The sequence below is a fragment of the Ciconia boyciana genome, chromosome 17 (genome assembly GCF_034638445.1).
Source record: "Ciconia boyciana chromosome 17, ASM3463844v1, whole genome shotgun sequence".
Taxonomy (NCBI): domain Eukaryota; kingdom Metazoa; phylum Chordata; class Aves; order Ciconiiformes; family Ciconiidae; genus Ciconia; species Ciconia boyciana.
This window is the reverse complement of record NC_132950.1, coordinates 1,436,094-1,463,303: the sequence shown is the minus strand read 5'-3', so window position 1 is coordinate 1,463,303 and position 27,210 is coordinate 1,436,094. Positions and strand designations below refer to the sequence as shown.

General features: G+C 46.4%; 1 protein-coding gene across 2 annotated transcripts in view; it reads left to right on the top strand.

The window, feature by feature from the left end:
- GALNT17 (polypeptide N-acetylgalactosaminyltransferase 17) overlaps positions 1-27,210 on the top strand; it is a 215,396-nt gene that overhangs the window by 170,795 nt on the left and 17,391 nt on the right. For both annotated transcript variants that reach the window (XM_072882456.1, XM_072882457.1), the window contains one exon: positions 25,241-25,426. In XM_072882456.1, coding sequence (XP_072738557.1) covers positions 25,241-25,426 — 186 coding nt within the window. The remainder of the gene's footprint in view (positions 1-25,240; positions 25,427-27,210) is intronic.

Sequence of the window (27,210 nt, the reverse complement as noted above, 5' to 3'; positions counted from 1 at the left end):
GGAGGGTCATGTTAGGGAACATCTAAACAAACTGGACATACACAAGTCCATGGGGCCTGAGGGATGCACCCATAAGTGCTGAGGGAGCTGTCTGACATCATTGCAAGGCCACTCGATTATCTTTGAAAGCTCATGGCAACTGGGAAAGGTGCCTGAGGACTGGAAGAGAGCAAATGTCACTCCTGCCTTCAAGAAGGGCAAGAAAGAGGATCCAGGGAATTGCAGGCCAGGCAGCCTCAACTCCATCCCTGGAAGGTGATGGAGCAACTAATCTTGGAAGCCATTTCCAAGTATCTGAAGGACAAAAAGCCAATTAGGAATAGTCCACATGGATTTAGAAAGGGGAAATTATATGTGACCCACCCAATAGCCTTCTGTGAAGAGGTGGCTGGCTCAGTGGATGAAGGGATAGCAGTAGATGTTTATCTTGACATTAGCAAAGCTTTTGACACTGTCTCCCATAACATCCTCCTTGACAGACTGATGAGGTACAAACTAGAGAAGTGAACAGTGGGGTGCTGGGCTCAGGCAGTTGTGATCAGGGGCACTAGTCCAGCTAGGCTAGGGGGATTATACATTGTCATGAGACAGATGTAGTTTTTCCAATGCTGAGCTTCTGAGGGCAAATGCATGGAGTTGCCCGGGGAAGTCGGCACAGTCCTTGCCTCAGCTGTCTCATCTGTGGTACGTCCCTGCTCAGCAGCAACGTTCAGGTTCACTGAAGGGACCTCGGGAAAGACAACGCTGCCCAGCTCAGCTGGATTGAGTTGTGACAATAAAGACTTCAGAACAGCGTGGCAGTACACTGGCAAACGAGCGTTTACCTAGCACTGAGCTTTAATCTTCAAATCCCCCCTTTTGCTTTAGCTGCTGCTAATTCTGTCCTATATGATTTTCAGCAAGAAGCCCTATTAACTCAGGCTGTGTACAGCACCTTCCTAAAACTGAACAACAGAAGTTAATGTTTTCCCTTTCATCTCTGGTTCTGTGTTGCTTCTAAGCAATAGCTTTGTAGGTTTTCGCCCTTTTTAGCATGCCAAGCATTTCCCCCATCTCTTTATCTTGTTTTTTTCCTTTATGTCCTTATCCTTCTTCTTGTGACAGCCTCATCTGCAGGGACCACTGTGCTGCAGACACAGAACAGCTAGTTTGAGGAGGTTTAAGAAAATAGTTATCTGAAGATTAAGCAGAGATGGCAAGCAGCTAGCTCTAGTTTTATCTGCTTTTGCTCCTTGTTAATTGCCATTGGAAAGAAAAAGGGGTTTTATGTTTCCAGTGATGGGGACCTGATAACTTGTTTAATCTTACAATCTCACTCGTTCCAGTCTCATGACTCACATTGGAAAGGAAAAAAACTCGTCTAAAAGATCATACGAGATAGCCGCCGAACAGCTTCTTTCTTTGGGCCAAGCTTCTCTCCCTCATTCCCAGGATAAAATGAAGCCAAAGACGCAAGTTGTCGCGCCAGCCCCAAGCGCTGCAGTCCCTAAGCTGTGGGTGTGGGTCAGGCATCCTCCGAGATGATTTCTTGCTGGCTCTTCTCGTCTGCGGAGCAGCCCCGTGCAGGGTGAAGACGTCAGTCCCTTTTCATGCACCCACCGCCTTTGCCAGGGAGAGGACAGGAGGTTCCTGGCAGGAGCACAGTTTTGCCCCATGCTGGCTCTTGCAATGATATACATTAATTTTGGGAAATTACTTTAGACTTGAAGCCTTTCTGGCTGGCCCCAGGGTGTGAGCAGAGCTGTGTGTCGGCAGTCGGTGCTTTGGGAATGGGTTGGGTGGGTTGCGCACACTCAGACTGTTTCTGCAGCAAGGTGGAGGACGCGTTTGTTCTCCTTTTCCCTCTGCTTTGGAGGTAGCCTGTTGAAAGGATGTGTGGACACTTGCTGCACACAGGTCTTTTCTCCTCCTTTGCTGCTGCTGGTAAGAATTCCTGCTGGAAGGAGCTAAGGAATTTCTTCCCCTTCTTGTAGCCATTTGCACTTAATTATTTTTACGAAGGAGAAATAATGATTTGCAGATGGCAGCAGAAGAACCCTCCAAGAATCTGCCTTTCATTTTGGATATGCCTTTTTACCATGGTTTGAAGCCAGTAGATTTAAGAGTCAGAATGAAATCACATGAAGCCGAGCGGAGACTGCCAGATGTGATCTGCCCAGCTCCAGATTTTTGATTCCTCCTTCGCTTTGGTGGGCTCTTCTCACAGGAAGGTCTCAGTAAGTGCCCAGCCTGCCCCTGGATTTGCCCTTCTCAGTTGCAAACCTCGGCAAGGGGACTTCAGTGGAGTGGTGCCTAAGGGAAACCACCCAGTAATGTGAATCATGGATTAACAGTTCGTCCCTTAAGATATGGGGTTCATTATTCTGGTTTTTTAATCCACTGATTATTCCAGTTCCTACCAGTTCTTGCGATCCTTGAGTGAGTCACCACTTCAGTTTTCAAGGATGTTTACTTCCAGTGTTCGCCTGCATGCTTCCTGCTGTTTTATAGATTTTATTTTATTTTTTTGCATAGATGAACTCAGAAACCTATAATCGTTTGGCCAGCAGTGGCCATGACAGTGTGAATCTCATTGTGACTGTATTTGTGCAGTGTTTGGGTTTGTTCCTGTAGTTACTGTAGGTATAATAACGCATGTATAACACAGCCCTCGGGCTGCGTGTGCCGAACAGCATTTGCAGCTCAATTCCTCGGTCTTACGGCAAGCAGAAGTCTCTTCCAAGAGTGGGACTTGTTGCGCTGAAACAGAGTTGGGTAGAAATTAGTTATTTAGTGCTAACGAGCCTAACAAGCGCTGGAGGGGAGCTGGGTACTCCTGCGGGTGCAATTCATCCATCGACAGCAGGGGAAGCCTGGGTGACCAGCAGGGACGAGGTGCCTTTCTTGAGAGCAGCTAACAGCAAACCAAAATGAGCCTTGCTTAAAACTCAGTCCAATAAATCACTGCTGCTGGAAGCAACTCGCAAGGAGGAGGTGTGGTTGCGGGGAGGAGGAGGGAGGCATAGGCTGGGTGGGGTCCCCAGCGCCGGCGCTGCTGCGGCGTCTGCTCCCACGTGCGTGCGGGGGGAGCACAGCACACGTGGTCCTGCACGGGATGGGCTGCACATCCTCGGCCGTGGCAGCATCCACCCCGCAGAGGTGAAGGCATTTTTTTTTTTAAGCTAATCTCTTTATTCTGCTTAATAAGGACCTAATGATAGCTTGAACTTCTTTCTGGTGACTAGTCCTTATTCAGTGTCTGGTGAGGTTCGTAGGAACTTTTTATTGCTTTTGATGGGCATTGCCTTAGGCCTAAAATATGCTGCTCCAACCAGACACATGTAGAAGTGCACTTGTCTCCAGAGAGCCGAGAGCATGGGGATGCCAACCCCAACCAAAGCTCTTCCTAAATAAGCCCATGTGTGGATGAGCTGTATAATATCCATCTCGCCTATCTTGAAATGTCTTTCTGTGTCTGGCCCTGCATCTGGGCTATCTCCACAGATCAGAGGGAGACAAGTGCCTTTTGAGGGATGATTGATCCCACCCTGACATCAGTGAGTAAAGCTCTTTGTGGAGGTGCCTCTCTTTCTGCGTGGGTTCGGGAAAAACATAGCTGATGAGCTTGGGTTAGAGATCTTGCTATTAAAAGCCTAGGAGGGGAAGAGATGGTCCCTGCTAAAATCTTTTTTTTTCCTGCTTTACTTTAACGCAAAAACAAATGTAGGACGAAAGACTGGAGCTAAATAAGAACGGCATAGACTGGCCTTGAATTTCAGGAGGGATCTGCCAACAGTGGGACACCACGTGCAAGTAGGCTGGTTGGCTCAATGACTGCTTCAGACTTTGTACAGCTGTGACTGCAGGGTTAAGGCTCCCAGTTTAGGTTGTTAACTCAAATCCAGCACTAGATTAAAGCTGTCACGGCAGTCATGGCCCTTGCTGCAGCCGTGATTGAGCAGGACATGCCTTTGCTTCACAGCTGCGGGACTTTACAGCTCGTGTATGGAGATCATCTGTCCGTGAGTCCTGTGCTAACTCAGGCAGGCGACGGTGCCAGCTTCAGCCATCCCCTCCCAACTGCTGCTAGATCTTCACTGCGTCCTGACCTTCCAGCTTGGGAAGATGAACGGTGTAATTCTTGCCAATCAAAAAAAAGAAAAGCTATGAGCTGGTTATGAAAGTATTTGACTTGTCAAAAGCTTTTCAATACTTTCTTTCCAGAGCAGGAAGGGAAAAGCAGTAGAAGAATGGTTTTCAGCTTTCTTTTCCTTTTTTGGAGTGCGAAGACTTTGGGGTTTGGTTTTCATTTAGAAAATGCAAAAAAGGAAACGCTACCAGTGTGAAAATGAAATACAACAATAGGCTTTGGTGAAAGCAAAGCACTTTCAAGAAAAACAGCAACTACAATACCATTGTCCTAAGTAATTGTTACTGCCTTTTGGAAGGAGTTAAATACTGCTTCATTGTTGATCCGCAGATAGTGTAGGGTGCGACCCCTAACAACACATAAATTAATAGCCACCTTTAAACCATACATTTGCTTAACAGCTGCCATTAGTTCATTTTAAGAGATTTTACAGATCTGGGATTAAAACCAAGTCCCTCTGTCACCATCACAAGATGCCATTGGCAGCATCAAGGCTTTGGCTGTGCTTTGTGCAGCACATCCGTGACCCAGTAATACATGATCTTAACACAGATGAGATTAAATCCTGTCTCTCTGCTACGTGTATGGAGCTTAAGAGAAATAAAAAGTAGCTGGTGTTAGACTGGCTTGCCACCGACACTGCTGGCTGAGGGGTTAACTGGTGGCATATGGATTTGGTGAGGAGCGTCTGTGATTAAACGCTGTGTGCGTATTCTCCCAGTGCTCCTGGTAAATCAGTGCAATGGCAGGTCAAACCTGAGAAGCCCCACAAGAGCAGGATCTGTGTTTCTGCTCTGGTGCCCTTATCTGGGACTGGTAGGAATTAAAAGGAATTTCCAAATTGCAGTATTTTTCATGGAAATGGAGTTCCTGGTACCTGGCAAGCCTGCCCCGACTGGGCTGTGGCTCCTCGATGTTATTTCTGCTGTGGACCTCTGTGCCTGCCCCGTCCTTGCTGAAGCCAGGCTGGGCTTGGACTCCTGGCCGGCACAAAGCCCAGCACAAGGCTGGGGTTTAGGCAGCAGATCACCCCAAACACCTTCAGCAAGGTTTTCTTACAGCAAGAGGGTATTGGGGAACCAGAGAGCATGTTGGTCTCTGGGAAGCTGAGTCATCTCTCTCTGGTGAAGGCATCTATCTCAAAGTAATTATAGCGAGATGAAAACAGCCAGTGACAAGCTCTGTACCAGCAGTTTGCGTTCAGATTCTCATTTCAGGCTGCGGAAGGATGAGTAACTCTAAATAGCTCTAAAGACTTTTAAAAGCACCCAAACCGTGACAGAATACAGCAAATGAGAACAAGGTGAGTTATTATATGCTTTGTGAGCATATACAAAGCCCGGTTATCACCAGTACACTGATACACACGTTATCATTGTGTGTATGTACCTGTAATGTGCTGCTCTGGTGCGGGGCAGGTTTGGTGACACCAAGCCCGATCTTTTCTTTCCCCGGCGGTGCTGAAGGCTTAGGCAGCCTCGTCAGCTCTGAGCTGGGTCAGGTAGTGATGAAAATAGCCGTCCAGCTGCTCCCTCCTGGTGCTTTCAGCAAGGAGCTGCTTATTCAAAAATATGGGGGAACCACTCGATGATGGAAGGAGAGTCTTGCTCTCTACCCTCAGACAGAAAGCTAAAAAGACACAGAAATGCCAAGGAGGCAGGAGAACCCCAGCCTTCCCTATATGAGCTATCCACGGCGACAAGGAAGATGCGAGCATCCAGGCAGGCTTTTTCTCTGCCTCCAGCACGATGTGCATAACCGTGCTTAGCGGTGTGCTAGAGCTCGCTCATTTACAGGGAAGATCAATGAGCAGCTTCTGGTTAAACAAATGAAGCAGAGCTGAGAGGCACTTCTCAGACCCAGAGCTCTCCACGTGCCTTGGAGGAGCAGATCCTTTTGCACCTGAATGCATCTTTTTAATTAAAAAAAAGTTTTACCATCGTGTTCTGATTGAAATCTCAGCCCCGGTAGGTAATGATGGCATTGGCACCTCCCAAGCGAACTGCTGCCGAGTTCAGCGTGTGGGGCCACGCTTAAGGCTGATTTAAAACCTATGGAAGTGGATGGAAGCGTTTCCATTTTCCTTTAGGGACTTGGCTCACATTTTACAAGTGTAATTTGAAGTGGAGCCAGAATGTGGCCCAGGCTTCATTTTAGAGGGAATTTGGTTTAAGGCTTTTCATTGCTTTAAGGTCTGCAGTGACTTTAAGGCAGCCCGGTGACTTACAGGTAAAATAAAATAAAATGTCTTAACATGCCGGTATGACTTGCAAAACCAAGAATAGCGTTGGAGCAGCCCTTCTCCTGCATGACCTTGCTAGAGCAGAGGGACACGTAAAAGGCAGCCTCTGCTCAGCCTCCAAGGCTGCAGCAATGGACAGTTTTTCCAGCAGGAGGTTCAGAAAAATTTGTTGACAGCAATTTGGGAGCAATCAAGGGGGGGATCTTCTGATTTTATGCTTTTTTGCCATCTCTTGTGGTTCTGTGTGTTTACAGGGAATTGCTATATTTGTCATTTTAAACTCGTACCAAACCCAGGAATGCTGATGAATTAGGCACTAATAACAATTGGTGTTGAAATCTCAACAAATGAATGAGAAGTGAGTCATAATGTCATCATGACCTGAAGACACAGCGCTGCTCATTGTCTCTTTTCTTCTGTGTTGTTCACTTTATACATTCCAGTTTCCAAAACTCGTTATTTCCGTTTGGGTTTTGAAATGCATTTCAAAAAAGCCTGAAAAGTTTCCAGAACTGAAGTTAAAAAATGCTCTAGTTGATGAGAATGTTTTGTTTTGCTAAATCTGAAATTTTGCTCCATTCACAGCTTTCATTTTTATTATAATTTATTATGAATTTTGAACTTAATGCAAAACCAAAAATACAGACAGTCTCCATTCTGATGAGCTCTAAATGCGGCTTGGTCCATTATCTTGAAATGCTGCATTTCCTTTTTAGCAGAATTTCAATGAAATCACCCTATTCCAAATTTTTAAAGAAAAAGTTTTTAGATGCTTTTGACTCATCTCTATTTTCAGACATGGCCAGACCTTTATATGCTGAATTCTCAGCAAATACCTGTAAGGGAAGAGTGTGAGAACAGAGCGGGGCACTTCACATCCGTGTCCTTTGTATTCGTGGTGCAGTAGAGTCTCCCAGAGCGAAACGTGGTGCACGCGTGCCGTAGAGCTGTTCTTAAAAACACGTCCTGTGCTGCTGCTCTGGGTTTTGTAGCCTCTGTCGTGCATTTGAAAGGAATAAAATAGCTCCTTGAAAGGAATAAAGTAGCTGCTTCAGCAGAAAAGTTATTAGTGCTGGTGCGCACTTGAATGGCAAGCCTCATATTTGGAGGCAAAGCTGAAATGAGACATTTTCCATTTTATGATTTTGTCTGTGGAGAAAGTCCTTTTAATCTCAATTTAATGAAAGCTGGCTAAAGATGTGTAAGTGACTGTGAGTGCTTGGAAGAGGCAGGAGTATATCTTGAAGTGGGCTCCAAAGCAAGATGAATCTCTCCTTTAGACGAGGCAGAATTTGGAATGTGGCTGGGTAACCACCATACACTTATTTGTTTATAAGTACGTGATACTTCATTTAGATAAATGGCTTGGGAAATACTTCATATACATGGTGGAAAATGTAGCAGAATAAATTAGCTCAGTGACAGTTATGTCAGGAGCACCCATCTTTTTCAGTCTCTCAGACGAAAATAACTGAGAACAGTCTGGCCTTGTTAATTGTTTACTGTTAACGGGTGATGTCTTTCATCCTTGTGCACTCCTGCTAAAGGACAGGGATTGCTTTTTCCACAGCACAGCCTTTTTCCCCATACAGCATTTTGAATGTGTTGGTGAGAGTGCTGATATCAAAGCACCCACCCATCCCTCCTGGGCGTCAGCAGGCTCTTCTGGGACTTGCTCTTGTCCTTCACCGGTGCTTTGCAAAAGTCCATGAGCCACCAGAAGGCTCTACCCAACAGGTCCCGTTTCCCTTCCCATCCTGGTGTGCCAGCATGTTGTAACGGGTGACTTTCACTATATTTAGGCCAATTGAGAGAGGGAACAGGAATGTCCCCTCCATGGGCCGGGGCCGTTTCAGAAGCTGTGGTGCCTTCGCCTGAACTAGATGTGTATCTAAGCAGATGTGTACCAGGAACGTGGCCAGATGGGTGGATGACATCATGAAGAACCTTAAACTTGCTGATTTTTGACATAATATCTGATGGGGAAACTATTTTGTCTCCACAAGGTAGGGTGATTAATACAGGCTTTTAATTTCTGATTGTGGAAGCCTGCCTCATTGTCCCCTTGCTGGGAGCTGTCATGACTACTTGAGAAGCAGCAAAGCTTTTGCTGGGTTTCTGTCCTGGTCCGAAACAAAGCACTTGTTGCCTCTGGGTGTTGATGCCACCAAAGTCCTGTAGATGTATAGCATGCAGCCCAGCCTGGGAAGTCCTCTTCTGCCGAATTGCTTCATTGTAGAGGCAGAGCATGGCCAAACACAACAGGACTGCCCTGATATGGTGCAGGTGATGCTGTACCATCCCAGCTGCACCCACAGCACGTGGGCTCCTGTTTGTCCATTTTCTCCCATACATCCTTCATCTGGAAACTCTCACTCTTCATCTTCTTCCCACGAAACCACACTGCCCACATCTTCTCAGCTGCTCTCTGGAGACAGCTGACGTGGGGGAGCTATTGTAGCACTGAGTGAAACCTCGCTGCGTCAGCCAGCCCTCTTGGAAGAGAGCTGCTTATATAAAAGAAATTCAGGCTGTTCCCTGCACTCTTTGCTCTCTGGCTGTAACTGAGGGACGGGAGAGCAATTCTCCTCCTAAGCAGCCTGGCTTCCTTCCCTGCCTGCTCCAGTTAGCCCTCCCCAATCTTGGATCTGGTGGAAGGAGAAGGGATGGAGGAAATGGCTTTCCCACAGGGCACTGAGTCCACAGCGCAGATGTGTAGTAAAATGAAAAGATGGTCTTCTGTCCAGGAAGTTGCAGCAGAGCTGCGCTGGCCTCGCATAGCAAAGCTGCTGAGAAGGAGCAAAGCCCCCAAAGTCAGCCTGTGCTTAGCAATCCAGAGCTTTGCTGCTTGTCTTAGAGGATGAAGAAAAAAGAGGAAATGTTTTTAGAGAGACCAGCCCTTCTTCATGAGATGGCATGTCCTACTCCAGTCAAAGGATAACAAGTATGGTTTTTTATAAAAAAATTATCCCTTCTTTGTTGGTGCCAGCTCAAACTGAGCATAGGCGGTCTCACACGGCCGAGGAAGACAACAACCCTGCATACTGGGGTCATCTTGAATCCCATAGAGCCCCATCACATTAAATGCCATCAGAGCCCTCTTCTGGCAATGGCCTGAAGCAAAGTAGTTGGTGAGAGATGGGAAATAAAAGCACAGATCATGATGGTCAAGATGTGACATGGTCATGACATGCAAGAGCCCTGGCCTGGCTTTTGCAGACACTTAGAAACAGTGAGCTGCTCTCCCCATGGCTGGCTGCTCCTGGAAGAAATGAGAAAATTAAATCTGCAGAGGGTTATTGAATACAAAGGCTTCACCTCTTTCTCAGGGAGTCCTTAAGCCACAGATTGCCTGAAGCTGGGAAGGACCTGGGGGCAGGTATTACCACGTGGTTGCCATTGGAGAGGCCAGTCGTAGTGTGTGTACAAAGCCAGCTTGTTGTCATAATCTGTACACAGCACAGATAAGGTATGTGTCCCTGCAGAGCACAGCGCAGAAGATGTGATTTTCCCACTGGGGAGGCACTGTTGGACGCGGCACCTCTGGGGCCATGGGAGCCTGCAGGCCTGGGACACTCCAGTTGATAAGGATGCCTGGAGTCAATCAGACAGGACAAGGGAGAAAAAGTGCGGTCAGACTGCATGACCCGGCGGTTGCTCTCTCTCTGTCTCGTTAGATGTGTGTAGTACTCCCCGTGCTGCCTTCAGCCTTTGCAGGATGCCCAGCGCTGGCTCTCTGCATGCCCGGTGCTCTGGGCATTCATAACCTTCTGAGATGTCCCCAGCCAGAGCGGTGTGGACTACAAGGGAATGGGTGGGAATGCACGTGGGAGGTGGATGCCACCACATGGGGCAGCCTGAAGCGCAGACTAATTTTGGCAGGCTTGGAAAATAGCAATTTTGACTTAAAGACAAATTTCTACAGTGAGAGCCTGTTTTGTGTGCTGTTCCAGGCTTTGGCTGAAAAAGTAGAAATATTCTCCCTGGAAATGTCTGATTAGAATATAATCACCATTTTCGTACTTCTTGGTGCTTTTTGAGGCTCTCAGTTACAGGGAATGGTAATTGGTTTCTTCGTGTTAGAATAAAATATCTGAGTATATGTGTTTGTGAGTATGTATACATGTAAATAAATGAAAACATTAATTGTTTTTATCAACATGCTTCATTGGGAAAAAAAAATTCCTTATAAGCTCTTTTTATGGCTCTCTAATAGCTATTTGGGTGACAATCTGTCTGAAACCAGCATTGTGGGATTGTATCACTTCCACCGCAGTTATTTCTAATTGGCAAATCAAGGACAAGAGGAGTGAGGGAAGAACGGATAAGGACCGTGCGCATGTTGTTAAAATGCAGTCTCAAAATTGGCCTGTGCTGAGTGAAATGTAGTGCCACTAACCAGGCTTGCAGTACCTTTTGTGGGGATTGAGGGCATCATTATTTTACAGAGGCTTTCTTTTTTTGAGGAGTAAATTAATCAGTGATTTTAAAAAGGGTTGTAATATGAAAATAGAAACACATGGATATTAGGTGATCTTAAACAACCACTATGCATTTGGGGATTTAGAACTGAAATTCTCAAAATCTATTAAATATTTAGTGAGACTTCTATACATAACAGGACGAGGGAAGGCACAGAAGTGTGGTAACCGCAGTACTATCAAATGAATAAACAGTATCCATTCAGATTGAACACATGGAAGTATTACTGTATGCTTTTACCGCCATCTCTATTCTGCACCTTTCATTCAAAATAAATAATATTAGTTCCTAAACTTTGTAAATAAATCAATGAACCGAGTCTGTGACCCGTTCAGAGGTGTTTTGGTTTGCTCTAATCCAAAGACTTCAGATGACGCTCCTACAGCGAAGCTGTAGAGCATTTTGGGAAATGACTGTTCTCACCAACTTCCAGCGCGGTTGAATTCACTTGAGAGATTTGACTGTTCAGAAAAACAGTGCTTTTAGTGCACATCGGAACTCCTTAAGGTTTATCCTTCGACACTTGGCAATATGCCTGTGTTGCCCAGCTCTCTTCTCCTGATTCAGCTTCTCTTTTATTTTAACTTTATTGAAGATCTTTGATCATCTGAAGTAGAGACTGGCCTTTAAAAGACTCCTAGCCGTGTCCTCCTTGTCCACCAACCTGTTGTTCTTACAGACTCCAGCCACAGTTCAAGTCCTTGTGTGCTAGTTGCTGCATGGACAAAAAAGAATATATACCCTGATCCATCTCACCTGTGTTTAGCTGTCTAGTCTAGCAGAATCACATGATGGATGGTCCCATCTCCTCCATGCTTTAAGGAACCTAGAAAACACCTCAGACTGGGTTTTCAGTCTGGTACCTGTGGACACTGGCTGTCCAGGAATTATTTTACAGTGTCTGTGAAGGGGGTAAGAAAAAAAGTTCTTACGTGATGCACAGTAGCCTAACGTGGAGAAGTTTCTGAAGGGATCTTCTCCTCAACTGGAAAATTTCACAGCACTCGGAGATTAGAAACATCTGAAAACCACCATAGTAGACATTTAAGTTTAAAATATCCCTAAAAGTCCTGGTGTACAAAATAATTCTTTGTATTCCAGTATCTTGAATAGGGCCTCATCTGAGGTTAGACTGCCGTTGCACTAGGAACCATCCGCATGTGTTGTGACAGCCTCTCTCCTCATGTGAGATTGTATCTCAGTTAGACTACATGAGTTGTAAAAGGAGAGAACAAAGGTAGATAGCACAGAAATAACTTGTCAAGATGCTCAGTGGAAGAACCAGGACAGTATGTCGCACTTTCTCTACCCTAGCCCAGTGCTGTCCTCACTGTGACCTCCAAACATCTGTCTTAAGCATCTCTGCACAGGAATTGCAGAATAATTGAGGCTGGAAGGGACTTTTGGAGGGCTGTAGTCCGCTTCCAGCTCAAAGCTGGCCAGGCTTCAGAGTCAGATCAGCTTTCCCAGGCACTTGCGCAGTCAAGGGTAGAGAAAAGAGGCTCCACAACTTCTCGTGGTCCCAGTGCTGGATGCTCTTGTTGTGCATCCTGGCTGTGGGAGCTGAGCATAGGGAAGGCATATTTTCCTGTTCACAGTGATATAAATAGTTCGAAATCAAAATAGTTACAAAACCAGAGCTCGCTGTAAGGTGCACGGAGGAGGGAGGACCGCAGCCCTGGGATGCTCGCAGCCACGCACCCAGCCAGCTGGCACTGTAGGTGCAGAGGGGCTATGGCTCTCCTACCCACCCCCCTGCTCCCCAGGATACTTCTGGGGCTACATACTATGTACATCTGCAGGGGAAAAAAAAAGGAATTTGGGATATTTCAGGTTTTTCATAAGCACAAACAAGCCTAAGCACCAAAGCGGTTGTGCGTCCGTGTGTTTTATCTTTTACATAAAGCTCCCACATGGACCCGTCAAGTGCAGTCTTACGCGTGATTGATTTACAGCAATTTTGTGTGTAGTTTAACCTTCAGCCAGCGTTCAGGGCAATGGCCAGACACCGTGACAGCGTGGAGACCCACCTATCTGTCCCTTCTGGGAAAGATGATCAAAAGGACATCCTAATATAGCAGCTTGTGCCACCTCCTCTGCAGCGCGGCAGCCAGGTAATGCCAGAGTCACCTGGGGACAGCGCAGAGCTAACGCTTCATTTGGGACTCGCTGCCGTTAAATTGCACTGAAGAGGTGCAATATAATGAGCACGACAGCCAGCCGGCATTTGCTTCATGAAAAATCATTAGTTGTGATGCTCTGCAAAGTGGTGTCCATGCTGTGACCAGACCCCAAGGTAAGCGGAAAGAAATGAAGGAGATGCTTTATGGCTGGGCTTTCGGGAACAGGGAAGCATTGAAACGTGCTCCTCGGGAATGGAGTGCCAGCTGTAACAAGCTAATGGAGTCTGCAAGCAGCAGAGGTAGGATTTCAAAACTGCTTTGATCTCTACCCTGGTAGTTTGGTGCCACGGATCAAAGGAGCAATTTGCAATGGGGGTTACAAGAGGACTTCATGTGAAGCAAGGTGTTTTCTGGGCAGCTATGAAGGACACTTTCCTACCGTAGTGGTGAGATATATGAGCGTGACTGATGCCCAGTTGGGGGTAGGCAGAGGTGGATGTGGCTGTGCTGGGGAAAGGTTACTGCTGCTCTTCTGGATGTTAATGTCATCTCAGATCTCCTAACGGAGCTGCGACCAAAGGTGCTCTTGTTCCAGTGGGTTGGGTCGCCCTAAACAGTGCAATAGTAAATATGTTCTGCCTTCGTTGGGTTTCGTTGAATTAGGCTTAGGGAGGGCTCATGCAAGCAGCTTTGCCAGCAGATCTGGTGTATTTTCTTAAGGTACCCTGTGATCCTTTGATTATTATAAATAATACAAACATGTAGATAGGGAAAAGCATGAATTGACCAAGACACGTTTGCCTTTTTCCTGCCACCAACACAAGGCCCTTTGTAATGTGGAGGACATAACACCCGGGCGTGCAGATGTGTCCACGACAGCCCTCACCAAAACCATGTGAATCCTTGCTGCATTTGACACAAAGCTGTTGCTGTTGCTGGTTAGAGAGAGGGGCTGAAATCCTGGCCCTGGGAAAGACAATGGGAGTTGGGCTGCTGGTCTCAGGGAGGGCAGGACTTAATGTCCAAACAAGGCTTTGATCAAGATTAGACTGTGTAGGAACAGTGTTAGCGCTATTATTAATAAAAAGAGGAATGCAGCTCTGTTTTTAAACAGTGCTGTGTATAACAGGAGGAAAAAAGACATTTTGCATCACACACATTTTTGCTTCCATCCCTTCCAAATCTGTCCCCACTCACTGCACAGCCTCGGTCCTCTTGGCTTTGTGTGCTAGTTGAAGGGTTGAATTACTGGCTGCTGTGAGCCAGTTCAAGTCCTCTGAAATCAGTGGCCATGCACCCAGAGTATGTCTACATCAAGGAAATGCTGTGGTCTCTATTAAACCAACATCTAACAGTGAGTGTGAGCCCTGGCCGCTTGCTCTGGAAACTTTTGAAGATGAAAGAGAGAGTCCAGATGGATGGCCACCAAGGTAATTTGATGGTCTTGGAGTGTTTCATGGATAGATCAAGCAGCTGCGCCACTGTTATCGCCCTAAACGCTGCACCCAAAGACAGGGCTTCCAAATTTAAAATCACAGCTCCAGCTCAGTGGCTGTTCTGTCCTGACGGGAAATGTTTCAGGAGTTGGCCAGACTTGAAGGAGTGATGTTCAACAGATGATGGTGCCTACCACCGTTGAGATGAGCAGCTGTTAGTAGGTTATTAATCTTAGAGAGCCTTTGCACAATGCTTTACCTGCACATGTACCAGAATTTTAACATCGTTTTTTAGCGGAGATTGAAGGCTGCCTGTGACAATCAGTTACCAGTGGTTTTGCTGATGATAGCTTCAGAGCCACAGCAATTGCTCAGGCTTTAAACTTTCATACTTGCTTTGAGTTGCAAAGTATTCATTATTTCAAAGTACGAGATGGCTCCACTGAAGAGGGGATTTTAACACTGCCAGAGGAAATAAGCAGATGGCAGAGTGAATGGCAAAAATATGACAGAGCTGCCCTGGTCTCTAACCATCTGGTTTGGACCTTAGTTTAACATTTCAAACTTGCACTCACTAAGTCCGTCTGCAGCAGACTCGGTGCTGGGAGGGGGAGTGCGTTGGGCAGGAGCACGTGACAGCCCGCAGCGTAGGATGGCTTACCTCAGTAACATGGGCAGATACTTTTTCCCCTCCAAAACAAGGGCCAGACGACAGCTAGCTTCCGAATTTCACTTGCCCTGCCTGAGCTGCCCATAGGTCATTACTAAGGTGACAGTCAAGCGTCTGGCAACGCAGCATCGCTCTTGGTTTTGGCAGGGGCAAGAAAACAGGTTTTGTGCTGGCTCCCTCCAACTCTTCTGGACATCAGTTCTGAGCATTTCCTCCTGTCTGACCTATGATCAACTAAAACACAGCAATAAAATTCAGAATGGAGCATTTTTCAAAGGAGCATAAATACCTGTGGTTCAGACACATCCCACCAGCTTGGAGCTCCTTCTGCCTCGGCCGCGGCTGGGTGGCAGAGCAGGCTCCGTGCACCAGGGACAGGCAGGACCCTTTGAAGCCCCTCCTAAGAAGAAAAAGATCTAAAATGAAGGTAGAGAGCCTTAGATAAACCTGACAGTTTGTTTCAACACTGTTGTTCAGAATCCTTTCCAGCATAATGAATGAGAAAGACCGTGGTAAAAACACTGTCAGTCTGGCTTTGAGCACTGACAAGGCATAAAATACCTCGTGTGTGTACGTGCCTGTACGTACTCACAGGCATTCACCCCAAATAACAGACACACACAGACACTGTGTATGTTTCCTCTCTCTATATTTGCATGCTCTAGTTTTAAACTCATTAGCTGCTCTTTTTGATGAGTTACTTGAGCAGTTTTCTGCAGAGAGGATAGGCTGAGTCACATTCCATCGTCTCCATCTATGAGCATCTATGAAGGAGCTCGGCTTCCTTCCAGCGCCTTCCCCATCAGTGTCTGATGAGAGGATATCTATAATTACAGATCACAAAAGCCACAGTCGTGATGTGCTGGAGTTAAGAGGACTGGAAGGAGCTCAGTGGAGCTGAGGTGCTGTCAGCTCAGGAGCTGCTCTATCACGCGCCTGCCTCTCTCTGCATAAATAATTCTGTTTCAGAACTGCCTCTTATGGTTAAAATGATACATGGCACCTTCCCCCTCCTCCTGCCGCTCCCCACATGGAATCATGTTAGTCCGAAGAACAGTCTACGGATAATTTTCTCTAAAGGCTTTTTTGCATGAAAAATAGATCAAAATTTTGTTGAACTGTTTATGCTATTTTATGTTTACAGCTTTGACAGAAATGGTAATAGGAAAATGAGATCAAGATGCTTTTGGTACATTACTGGCAATAAAAAAAAAAAAAGAGCAACTTCCAAATAGTTCAGGGTCAAATCCTGCAGGTAATTTCTGTACTACAAGCTTACAAAGCCCAGCATGTTCTTCTCCTTCTGAAAGGGCTTACAGGTATTGCTGCTGCTGTTTTTAAGGCACTTGTCGTTTACGAGTCTGTAATAATCTTTGCATTATACTATTACAACATAATCAGGTCCTTGTCATGCTGCCAAGGCTGATCAGATAACATCAGTGTACTGAGGAATTTTAGTACTAAACTTATTAGGAGAGACCCAGATTTATACCACAATAGTTGCAAACCACTTCAGAGCTTTGTGCTCTGCAGGAATGTGGGACTCGGCCATGGGGGAGCTGGTGATTGATAGAAATTTTGGCTCCAGCTCCAGCCAAGGCTGGGAGTTCAGGTGTGAGAGCATCTCTCCCGTTTTACCAAGCATTTGCAAGATGTGGATTTAAAAATATTCTGTTCCTCTCTCTTTTTTTTTTTTTAATAATTTTTCAAAGCACTGCAATGACAAAGCTACAGTCGCCCTGGTTGCTATAGTTTAGTTTTGCAGCAATTAAAATATCAGTCCTGATGCACTGAGAAGCGGAATGCTTCTTTTCAGTAGTTTTTCCGAGCCAAGAGGATGTGGACGCTTGTCATTATGGCTAATCCTCTCCGTGCTGTGCTTTGTGATTGGAGTCTTTTAAATGTAGCTTCCCACCAAGCCCGTTCTTATGTATCTTATCTGGTGATAAAGTCAAATCAATACCTATTGTAGCCAGGAATGATGCACTATTTGGAACAGGTGGTTTTGCATTTGTTGGAGAAGCACAGCATAAATTTTTCATTGGAAAAGCCTCCAGTTTGAGCAAACACAATTGCGATGTGTATGTATCATTCTCCTTGAACTGTGGCAGTGCAGAGAAATCACTGCTTTGCATTGACGTGAAGCTTGCTTTATTCTAACATCTCCAATATGTCAAGTGTTAAACTATTTATGTGCCTTGCCAAGTTAAGAGGATTAAAACCATGGCTATTACCTGGTATTGCTATAGGTTAGGATTTGTGGAGTCAATTGTGCACCTGAGGTCCACTCTTACTTGGCATTTTTAAGTGGCCATTATAAAAGGAATGAATTTAGTAGTCTCAGCAGGAAAGCTAAGACATTTGGACACTGGACAATCTGGACATTTCTGTCATTGGTCTGGCACGACATAGACAGGAACCTGTCCAAAGTGGTATCATCCATGGTGATAAAATGTGAGAGAAGGAATGCCGAAAAGAAAAAGAATTTGTTGTTTTAAATGTACTATTACCCTCTTCTCCCACTTCCATTCTCTGCTTGAATGGACATTGTCTGAGATGGTCAGGTGAGGACATGTGCATTCAAAAATCATATTTTAAGGAAATGGCAGATGAATACCACACCTGATCTGGCTGCTTGGCCCTGATCATCTTGGAAAGGGTTTCCGTGGCCTCATGAGAGAGAAAACATATCTACAGGTTTAGCAATGAAATTCCTTTTCCCCTTTCAGCTGCAGGATGCCTAGTCTCTTTCACTGCTTCATAGAGGTTTCCAAGATAATTTATTAGTTGTTCAGGATGAAGTTGTGTTGAGATTTCCAACAAGAGGAGGGTCTCTGTTGGGTCCATCGATGCAGATGTTGTCCCTACCCGCATGGCATTGCCGCCTTCTGAGGCCGACTTAACCGGAGGGTTTGTCCCTCCTTGCAGTTAGAAATGTCTCACCATCCGGTTGGTCTGGTTGTTGGTCTGGGGTACGATACAACACTGCACCTTTGCTGGATCTATAGCAAAATGGCCTCAAAGGTGGTACATTCACTGCTTTTGTATGAATTCTCACGCCACCAGTCCTCCCTTGATGTGATCAGTGAAAATCCACATATTCAAATTAAAAGGCAATCCTCTTCAAGGAGTGCTGGTATCCACCTACAGAGATCATGAATACTATATTCCACTGCGGTGGAAGTAGAAAGTTCCCAAAGAGAGCTGATTTTCCTTCTTTTATTTTTTTCCCCTCTGTATGTGGTTTCTTAACCACCTTCATGTAATTCACCTTAACGTTTCTACTAAAGTTCCTGCTGTGATTGTTACGTGAGATAGTGGCATTCACAATAGCTTGAAGGAGCACTTCAATGATTATATAGGATATAGTGTGTGCATATATATATAAAAATATAAAATATTATCCAGCTTGCCATGAGTCATGCAACTTCTGATTGTCACCCATAGACAGGCATCAGCTAATGGTGTGGAGATGTTTATTTACCGATATTTGGATTTAACAGGCTCACTGTGGTGTGGGTCTCTCGCCGCTACGTTAGAAGGACCTTATGCCAGGGTAATAAAGGTACTACTGCCAAGTTATACTTGTTTTAAGTACCAAACCATAAGGCTTTCTAGAGGAAGTAAGACCAACACGCTGCCTTTGCTCTGTGTTGAGAGAATGCCTAAATAACAGCCAGGTACTATATCACCTCTCTCTTCAAGAGGGATTTCAAGTGTAAGGGGTGGTTGCTCCGAAAATGCAGTGTGTTTACCTCTCCTTGCACAAGCCGTTGCTGTGGGAATCCTTGGCCCCACTGCCTGGGGGTGAGGAGTTAGGCTTGGGCTGCCCTGCCCCACGTCGGCATTGCCTGCTCGAGTCTCGTCCCCGCCGTCGCTTTGGGCACGAGGAATTACAGAGGTTTTGGGGAGAGACTTCTTCATCCCCTTCCTGACCCCGTTGCTGCTCTGGCATCTCGGGGACCAGGATGTGGCAGCGCAAGCTTCGCCCTGGGGACATCCTCCCATGCTGGCCTGCGGGGACGTGGGATGGAGCACAGCCAAAATGGGAACAGAAAGGGCAGAAACAGCTTCAGATACGTAGCTGGAAATGTATCTGTAAAAGTGTTGTTTCTTCTGACAAAAGGAATAATTTGGAGAGATACCGTCTCTCAGAACTATACAAGGGAGCTTGTGGAGAAATGGTTATTTCTTTGCCTTATTTTCTGTTTCTCGATTTTATTATTTAGGTCTTTGTTCTGATACATTCCTTATTATTCTAGCTGCCTGGGGTAATTGTGTTTTTCCCTTAACTTAGGAAGTTACTTTTAAAAGAAAGAAGGGGGTGAAGATAAGGCAAAGCTGTTAAATGGGAAATCTATTGCTAATTAAGGCACGGTTTTGCTAATCACCTTAGAAATGAAGTTATCAGCTGAAAAAGCCTGGAGTTTGTGTAATGAAAGTTAGGAGCGGGTTTTTTCCCCCGTTTCCTTCTGTCACAATACATTCAGAGATTAAAAGTTTACCTCGCAGACTCATCTTAACACCATTAGACATGATGTCTCTTTGCATTAACTGCAGGCAGGCTCTAGCTGTTCTAGGATATATTTCAGTCGGAATAGTTAAAATTTGGCAAAGTTATAAGCAACTAAAGTCAGGATCCTTTAATGGGAGCTGTCAGTGTTCATCACGGATGTCACGCTACGCTCCAGCTAGAATGCCACGTCCAGGATCCAAGGTAGTCACTGTCTCTTCTATTATTATTATTATTAGTAGTAGTAGTAGTAGTATTAATGATATCCCAGGGATGAGGAGGAAGCACAGCATTATATAAGGCAGCGACCCAGGGGTGCCCAATAGGTATGGTTTTTCATCTGGAGATGCTGATGGTTGAGAGGAGAAGGTGCTGTGCTGGGGCAGGGCACTGTCCTGGCATTCCGCAGGCTGGAAAGGGGCGAGGGACCAGCCCCAGTGCTGCCTCTGATCTTGCAGATCTTGCAGAGCTCCTTCTCTCTTTTTCTGATGTGGGCTTTCTTTGTGCCAAAAGCAGATGGTGAGCCCGAATTCCCTTGTACGGCTTGCAGCCGCGTGAAGAGAAGAGCAACGTACGAGTTACTCTACTATCCCAGGGGAAGCAGCCCCTGCGTCAGTATTTTCAGATGAAAATACTCAAGTTAATAATTTTATCTTCTGCTTCCCTGCCAGTGGGCACCATGGCAGAGCAAGGACTGGTTGCAGAAAGCTGGGGAGGGGAACAAGGTTTTCTTAATATATATGCATTAAAACCTCTGTTTTCAAAGTTAATTTTTTCGGCCATTCTTTTGCTAGAGCTGCAGCCGTGCCTTCCCTTCTGTGTGTCCTTTGCTGCTCAGCGGGTGCTGGCTGGACTTCAGTGCTGCTGCACCTGCACCCAAGGGAGGGAGCCCCAAGGGGTCCCCGCTCCATGGGGTGAGCGGAGGGGGACAGCACGCAGTGGAGGCAGCGGCTCTGACCTGCCGGAGACGAGAGGGTGGGACAAGGCAGCAGCCCCCCATGCTCCCCAGCATCCTCCTGCTTGCCCCAAGTGGCATCCAAACACATCTTCTGGGTTGCTCCCTCCAAGCAAACCAGACCTGTAAAGCACTAATAGCACCAGCACTGCCAGCCTCAAGGCATGAACTTGGCCAACCCCTCCAACATGTATTTCTATCCCCGCTCGTCTGGGGAGCGCAGATGATGCCTTGAGCCTGGTGTAGCACAGGACGGGCTTTTGGCACCCTCCTGGGTGGTGGACCTCCTCTGGTCCTTTTCTGCCTGGCTGGCTCCTTTGACATCAGGCAGATTGCCAAAAGCCCTTTTGTTTAAATAATGCTCCTTGAGAGTAATTGCTGGCTCTGGCAGACAGTAGCAAAGCAAATTGATAGCTGCAGTATATTTTTGAGGGCAAAGGGGATCATGGACAGTAATTGTTCTTAACTGCTTAACACTTTGAAAATGGTTTCTGCGGCTGTTGCAATGAGCTGCTCAAGCGAAATTGGGATTTTCTTGCTGTCTCTATTATGTGCACAAAGGACCATCGGTAGGCTGCATTTTGTGAGCAGTCTTCCATTCTCCCTTCATTACCAGGAGTGCGGTAACCGCAGGGGACGTGCACTTCCCCAGGCAGTGCCAGGGTGTCTCCTCCCTCGGCTTGCTTGCAGTCCCGTCTAACAGGCCTGGTCACCGCTGTTTTCCAGGATGCTCCCAAATGCTACGTTTACTCATGTCCTAGCTGTCATTAGGAATGACGTATAGAGTGCTCCACAAGAGCAACGTAAAAACAACTCTTTGATTTTGCAAATGGAGGCCTGAAGGCGGATGGCAGAGGAGATGCTGATGCCTTGGCTGGGAGGTGGAGGAATATGTTGCTATTGAGTATTGCCGAGTACTTGCACGCCCACACTAACATGCAGGTACGCGTGCACAAGAGAGGTGCCTGGACCTCCCTTGTAGCTCTGCTGCTGTATTGCATCACGCCGAATCTGCTCCCAGATAATTTGGGGGATAATTTTGGGTTATCCCCAGTGCGGGTCACTGAGATGCTGGCTGTTTCACACATGCTTTCGCACACCTGTGACACCTTCGCGCTTCTGGGCGATTAGAAAGCAAAGCTGGGTCATCCCATCGCTGGAGCAAGGTGATGCAGTCTCATGCTAACCAAAGTTTGCCTCCCACATGTGCAAACACTTCTAGAAAGTAGATGGCCGATGCAGTTTCAGCCGTACTAGGACATTTCACTGCTTCAGAGGAATCGCCGCTTTTCCATGCTGAATTCTTAGGACAGTCACATTTTGCTTGGAAAATAATTGCAAGCGTATTACCCGCCAGCTTTCTGCAAAACACATCAAAGATCTCTGGGTGATGGATTTGTTTTCTGCTTGTTTCTCTGGGATTTCTTCACTAGAATTTAGTGTTAACTGGTTATTTATAAATCCAAACATCTTTTTGTATGTTTGATTACTCCTGTGTGTAGACTGATGGAGAAGTTATTGAGTCACCGTCATTTACTGGAGGGGAATGCTTCTATTTTTAGTTCTGCGTCTCTTTACGGGTGGATGAATGGCAAGCTAATAGTTGTGTTGAAATTTGAATGTCAGAAAATAAGGGAGAAACTTGAGACTTGCTCGTCATATTTAACCTGCTGTGTTACATACTCTATCTTGAGTCTTTAAACATGCCTTTACATCCCATCCATGCATATTTTATAAAATGAAGTGATCATGATTTCATCCTTTGTAGGAAGCAATATAAAAGACTCTGTCTTGTTAAACAGGCTAAACATGAATTCATGTGACAATACCTTATTTTTCTGATTGGTCGTAATGTTGCGCTGGCTCTTGATTACCCATCTACTGAGATAATTCCTCGAGGAATTAGCAGAAACAACATGCTGGACTGATTATTCTGTTAATGCTGTTAGTTGCAGTAAATAGAGCATCTTAAGTGATTGTAGGTTTATTTTCTGTGAACATGAAAAATCTACTTAATAGGAAGGTCATCTATTTGTTAAAGGTCTTTGGTGGGACAAATGGCTGCTCAATAGGAACATAAATGAAGGTTCCCAAAGAACCTTCTGCCCTCAGGGTCTGAGTGCCACAGGGGTGGAGTTGCTGCAGGCTGGGACATTAGGGCCAGTGAACTCAGCGGAGGCGGCTGCCTCTGCGCGTGTGTGCACGACTGAGTGCGGCTTTTGCCTGCGGCACATGGACACAAGTGGCCGAGATGCATCAGGGCATCAGCCAGGCAATGACTTCCAGCCTTGCTGGAGGATGGAGAGTCTGCTGAGCTCTTTTGGTTGCGGTGTCTCGCAGCTTATCTCATGTTGGCGTCAAGAGAACAAAGTCTGAGACCTTTCTCGGGGCCGTTCACCACTCCACAGTTGTGGTTAGCAAGGACAGAGCATCACGCTGAGCTTGTAGGGCAAAGACACCTCACGCTTCGTGGCCATGGAGGATGTCTCCTGGATTGCAGTCCCTGTGCTGTCACCTGTGGACCTCTTCACGTGCATTTTTGCATGTCAGCAGGAACAGAAGGTCCTTGCCAGGCCATGTGGAACAAGCAACATCTTCGTGGGGCCGTGGTTTACTCCTCTGTACACTGAGGACAGCAATGCTGGGTGCGACTTGGCCGTTTCCCATGTAATAGTTCTCCTTGCTCCCGTTGTTACCAGCAGAAATGGTTATAAATGCCTTGTAAAAACAGTTAGATTTTTTAATTTATAATGACAATTTAGGCTTTATTTAGGAGATAGAAGTATGGTCTTTCCTTGCATAAGTGCCTTTTTTGAATTAAATTTTTATTGATCTCTCTGGCACTGGCTTGTGGATACGTATATGGCCAATGCCCTTTGCACAATGCCCAACACTCTTTCTCTCTCAGGTTGTTACAATATGTGCATTTCAAGATGGTTTGTACAGATATTCCAGAAGTCTAGGAAAGCTGTCTAGCATAAAGCCATGTGAATTATTTAACTAAAGCACAGAAAGACAATATTGCACCTTGACTGCTAGAGGCAAACTTGCTGGAAAATGACATTTTAATTACGTCACGGTTTTTACATTTTTAAAATAATTATTCTGATCTCAAATCAGGACAAAACCTAGCAAAACCCCAAAACTACAAAAACAGGTGGTGCTGGGGATCTTCCAGGACTGGCATTTTTATTCAGCGTTGCGGTTGAACCCAGCAGCTTTGGGAGCACCTGAGGGCAGAGCTCGATGCTCCTATTTCACCGAGACATTGAGAAACTAAAAAACTGAGCAGGCAAGCAACACAGGTGGTTTCTGTCAAACTATTGCCTTGGGAATATTCTTTTGAAAATATGTATATTTTTCTTTAGAACTACCTTGTTCGCTTCTTATTTGCTTTGCCAGCATGTGGCCTGTTGCAAAAGTTCGAGCAGACCACGTGGACTTTGCTGGCCAAAGGCGAGTGTGGTTGAGGCTGGATAGGAGGGATGGGCATGCCCCTCGTCTCAGAGATCAACTCTGAATTCTCTCTGGAGGCATGAAATTGTATTTAAAGGTGTTCAGAACGGTCAAACAGCAGAACAGGAGTAAGATGGGATTTTTTTGCTGCATGTTTATGCACCAGCTAATAAATGGGGCTCTGATTTTTTGATGTGGACTCCTATATTCTGCAGCAGTCCAAGTGAGAACAGCACGAGGAGCAGGATTACCCCAAGGGAAGACGTCTCCCTGCTGTACTGTCCCTTACGTGTGTTGCCTGAGCTTGGGAGATGCACGTGCCCTGCGTTGGATGTGCTAAACCCACCACTGAGAGATTAAAAAGGGCAGCTGATACAGCTGAGGCTCCTCGTGGTGCGGGGAGAGCGGATTGAGCAGGGTCAGTAAAATTTAGGGAACGCAGATGGGATAAAAGGTGGTGAGCCTGGAAGCGATCCCAGAAACAATGGGTGTTACAACAACTGTGCAAAATGATAATGCGGAGCAGACTGCAAAATAGGCAAAACTGGGATTATTAGGCCTGTTTGGCATATGTGTTTGTAACAATTGCCCGGTGCCTGGTGTACTGGATACACATCTTTAATTTAAGATAAATAACTTCTTGGTGAAGACAAACAGGGAGGGAAGAACTTGGGTATGGCGAGTCTTTCTGCAAATTCCCTTTCCGTGTGATAAAAAGAAGATCTCAAAAGATTTTATTAACTTGTAAACTGTGATTTAAGGGAATTTTAAACAGCATGTGAAAGAAAAATAATGAACAAATGTTTTCAAGTGGGAGAAATCTGTCCCTGCCATATGTTTCACTGAGTCATCCCTTCTGCAGGAGGAGATCTTGCAATTGTTTCAACTATTCCAGTCGCTAATCCTTTTTATTTAGTAGCAACATCACTGTAAACTCAGCACCTGATCCTACAACGCATTAATACCACGTGCTGGATATAGACCTGATCCCTCTAAAGTTGACATGTGTTTTGCTCTGGGCACGGGTTAAAGTATCCCTGTGTGTCTTGCCGTTGAGCAAAGACCAAACCTGCCCATGGGTTTCCACTTGCCAGCTAGATGATGTGATGCTCTGTGCTTGCCAGGATATTATAGAAACCTCAAAACCCACCACTTCTTTCTCTTTAATTTATACGTGGACCCTTTGCATCAGGGCAGAGCCCTGTCCTGACGGTGTTGTGCGGTTGTGTTGCAGGTGTGGCTGTGCGGCGGCAGCATGGAGGTCCTGCCCTGCTCCAGGGTGGCTCACATCGAGCGCAAGAAGAAGCCCTACAACAACAACATTGGTTTTTACACGAAGCGCAATGCTCTGCGGGTGGCTGAGGTGTGGATGGACGACTACAAATCGCACGTCTACATCGCGTGGAACCTGCCGCTGGAGGTACGGCCATTGCACCCTGTCCTAAGTCTTCACTTTATTGGGTTAAAAACTTGAATTATAGAATTCATTTAGCACCCCTGGGTGAAGGAGAGCCTTAAATATCCGGGGTCGCATCCCCAGCTGTGGAAGTCAGCAGAGCTCCCTCGGCTTTGACAAAGATGCTGCAAAACCTGCAGACTTTGGAGGAATTCCTACAATTCCCATCAGCGTCTTTATTTTCATTTCTAAAAATTAAACCTGTATTGTAGTGTTTATCTACCCGTTGAGTGTTTACACAGCATGAGTTTATGTCATTACACTGCTCCGCAGATGGAGTCTGTCTGTAAAGTCACTTGGCAGCAGATTATTAATATCAGCATCATTAGTGCATGAGGTTTTTTCCTGCGGCTCAGGCAGGTTCGTGTCGCATGCAGCCCAACTTGGGTTTCCCAGCTCACAGGTGCTGTCACTGCCCAGAGCCCTCTGCGGACGGTGTGTGGTCCAGGTGCTTGGGCTGTTTGCTTTCCCAGCGTTGGGAAAGTCGCGGCCATCAGCGCTTAGAAACCGTGTTCAGAGGTAAAGGATGGGAGGTCAGCATCTCACAGAAGGAGATCCCCTCCCAGCAGCACCGTGTGCAAATGCACCAAACCCATTCTCTTTAAGTAGCTTTGGTAGTTATATTTATTTCTGCACAGAAATGGTTAGATTTTCTTAGATCTGACGTTTTATTTTTCATGTAAATCCTGCCATGTCACAGCATGGTGAGTCTTTGGAAAACCATGGGGTCCCACCAACAAGACAGGCTGACCATGCCCAAGGAACCCATCCTGCATGTGGACCTCTCTAGGTGATTCCCTGCACTTCTGCATAAAGCTCTGTAGGCTCCAGGAGGACTTTGTGTGGGTCCAAGGCTGCTGCTTGAGCTCTGGTCTCTGTGCAGGTTATGTCTAATCATGAAACCCAAGAGCATCTCCTGCCTCCCGGCTCGGAACGCTGCCTGGAGCGTGCTGGGAGCACCCCCGGCCGGACCAGTCCCCCCATCTCCTGCCTCCAGTCCTGCCAGAAGGAGAAGAAGGGGTGGTGGGGAGGGGGAGGCAGGGGTGCTCTCCAGGTGAGGGGTGAGATGAGGGCTCAGGGTGCCCTGCAGAGCCCCCCGTCACCCACTCCTCTTGCAGCGTACCTAAGCACAAGCGCTGGGCTGCTCTGTTCAAGTGCGAGGAAGAACCGTTGCCACGAGTGGCCAGACCCTGTGTGAGCAGTTATTTACAGCCACCCTTTGGGTGCTAAAAATAAACATGAAATATTCATACCCTGCAGATCACACCCCTGCGAAGAGCCGCTGTGGTCCTGATCCTGCTGCGGCAGCGTCCCTGGCTGGCAGCACTGTGCTCCGGGGCATTTTGAAAAACATTAAAACATAAAAACATGAGCTGCCGCTGTTTTGTGAGGAAAGGTTACATCTGGGGAGAGTTACTGGCATTTAGAACCACAGTAGTCGCAGCTTTGTACTGCATTAGAGAACAGGTACCTGGGAAGGGTCGATGAGCTGCCTGCGCTGCCAGTTTGTCGTCCTGGGGGTGGTGGAGAGTCCTGGATTAGTTCATTATTGAGAAATAGATGAATAGAGATGGAAAGAAATGCTGTTTACCCAGCAAGCGGCAGGAGGGCACTGGCTGTGACGGGCACTGCTCCAAGCGTTTGGAGAGGCAGAGAGTTGCCTGCAGGACTGAGCGATTTCAAGTCTCTCTTAAAAATCCGAAGGTCCAAACACCCATAGGCAGGGATCATAAATTACTGCGGGTTCA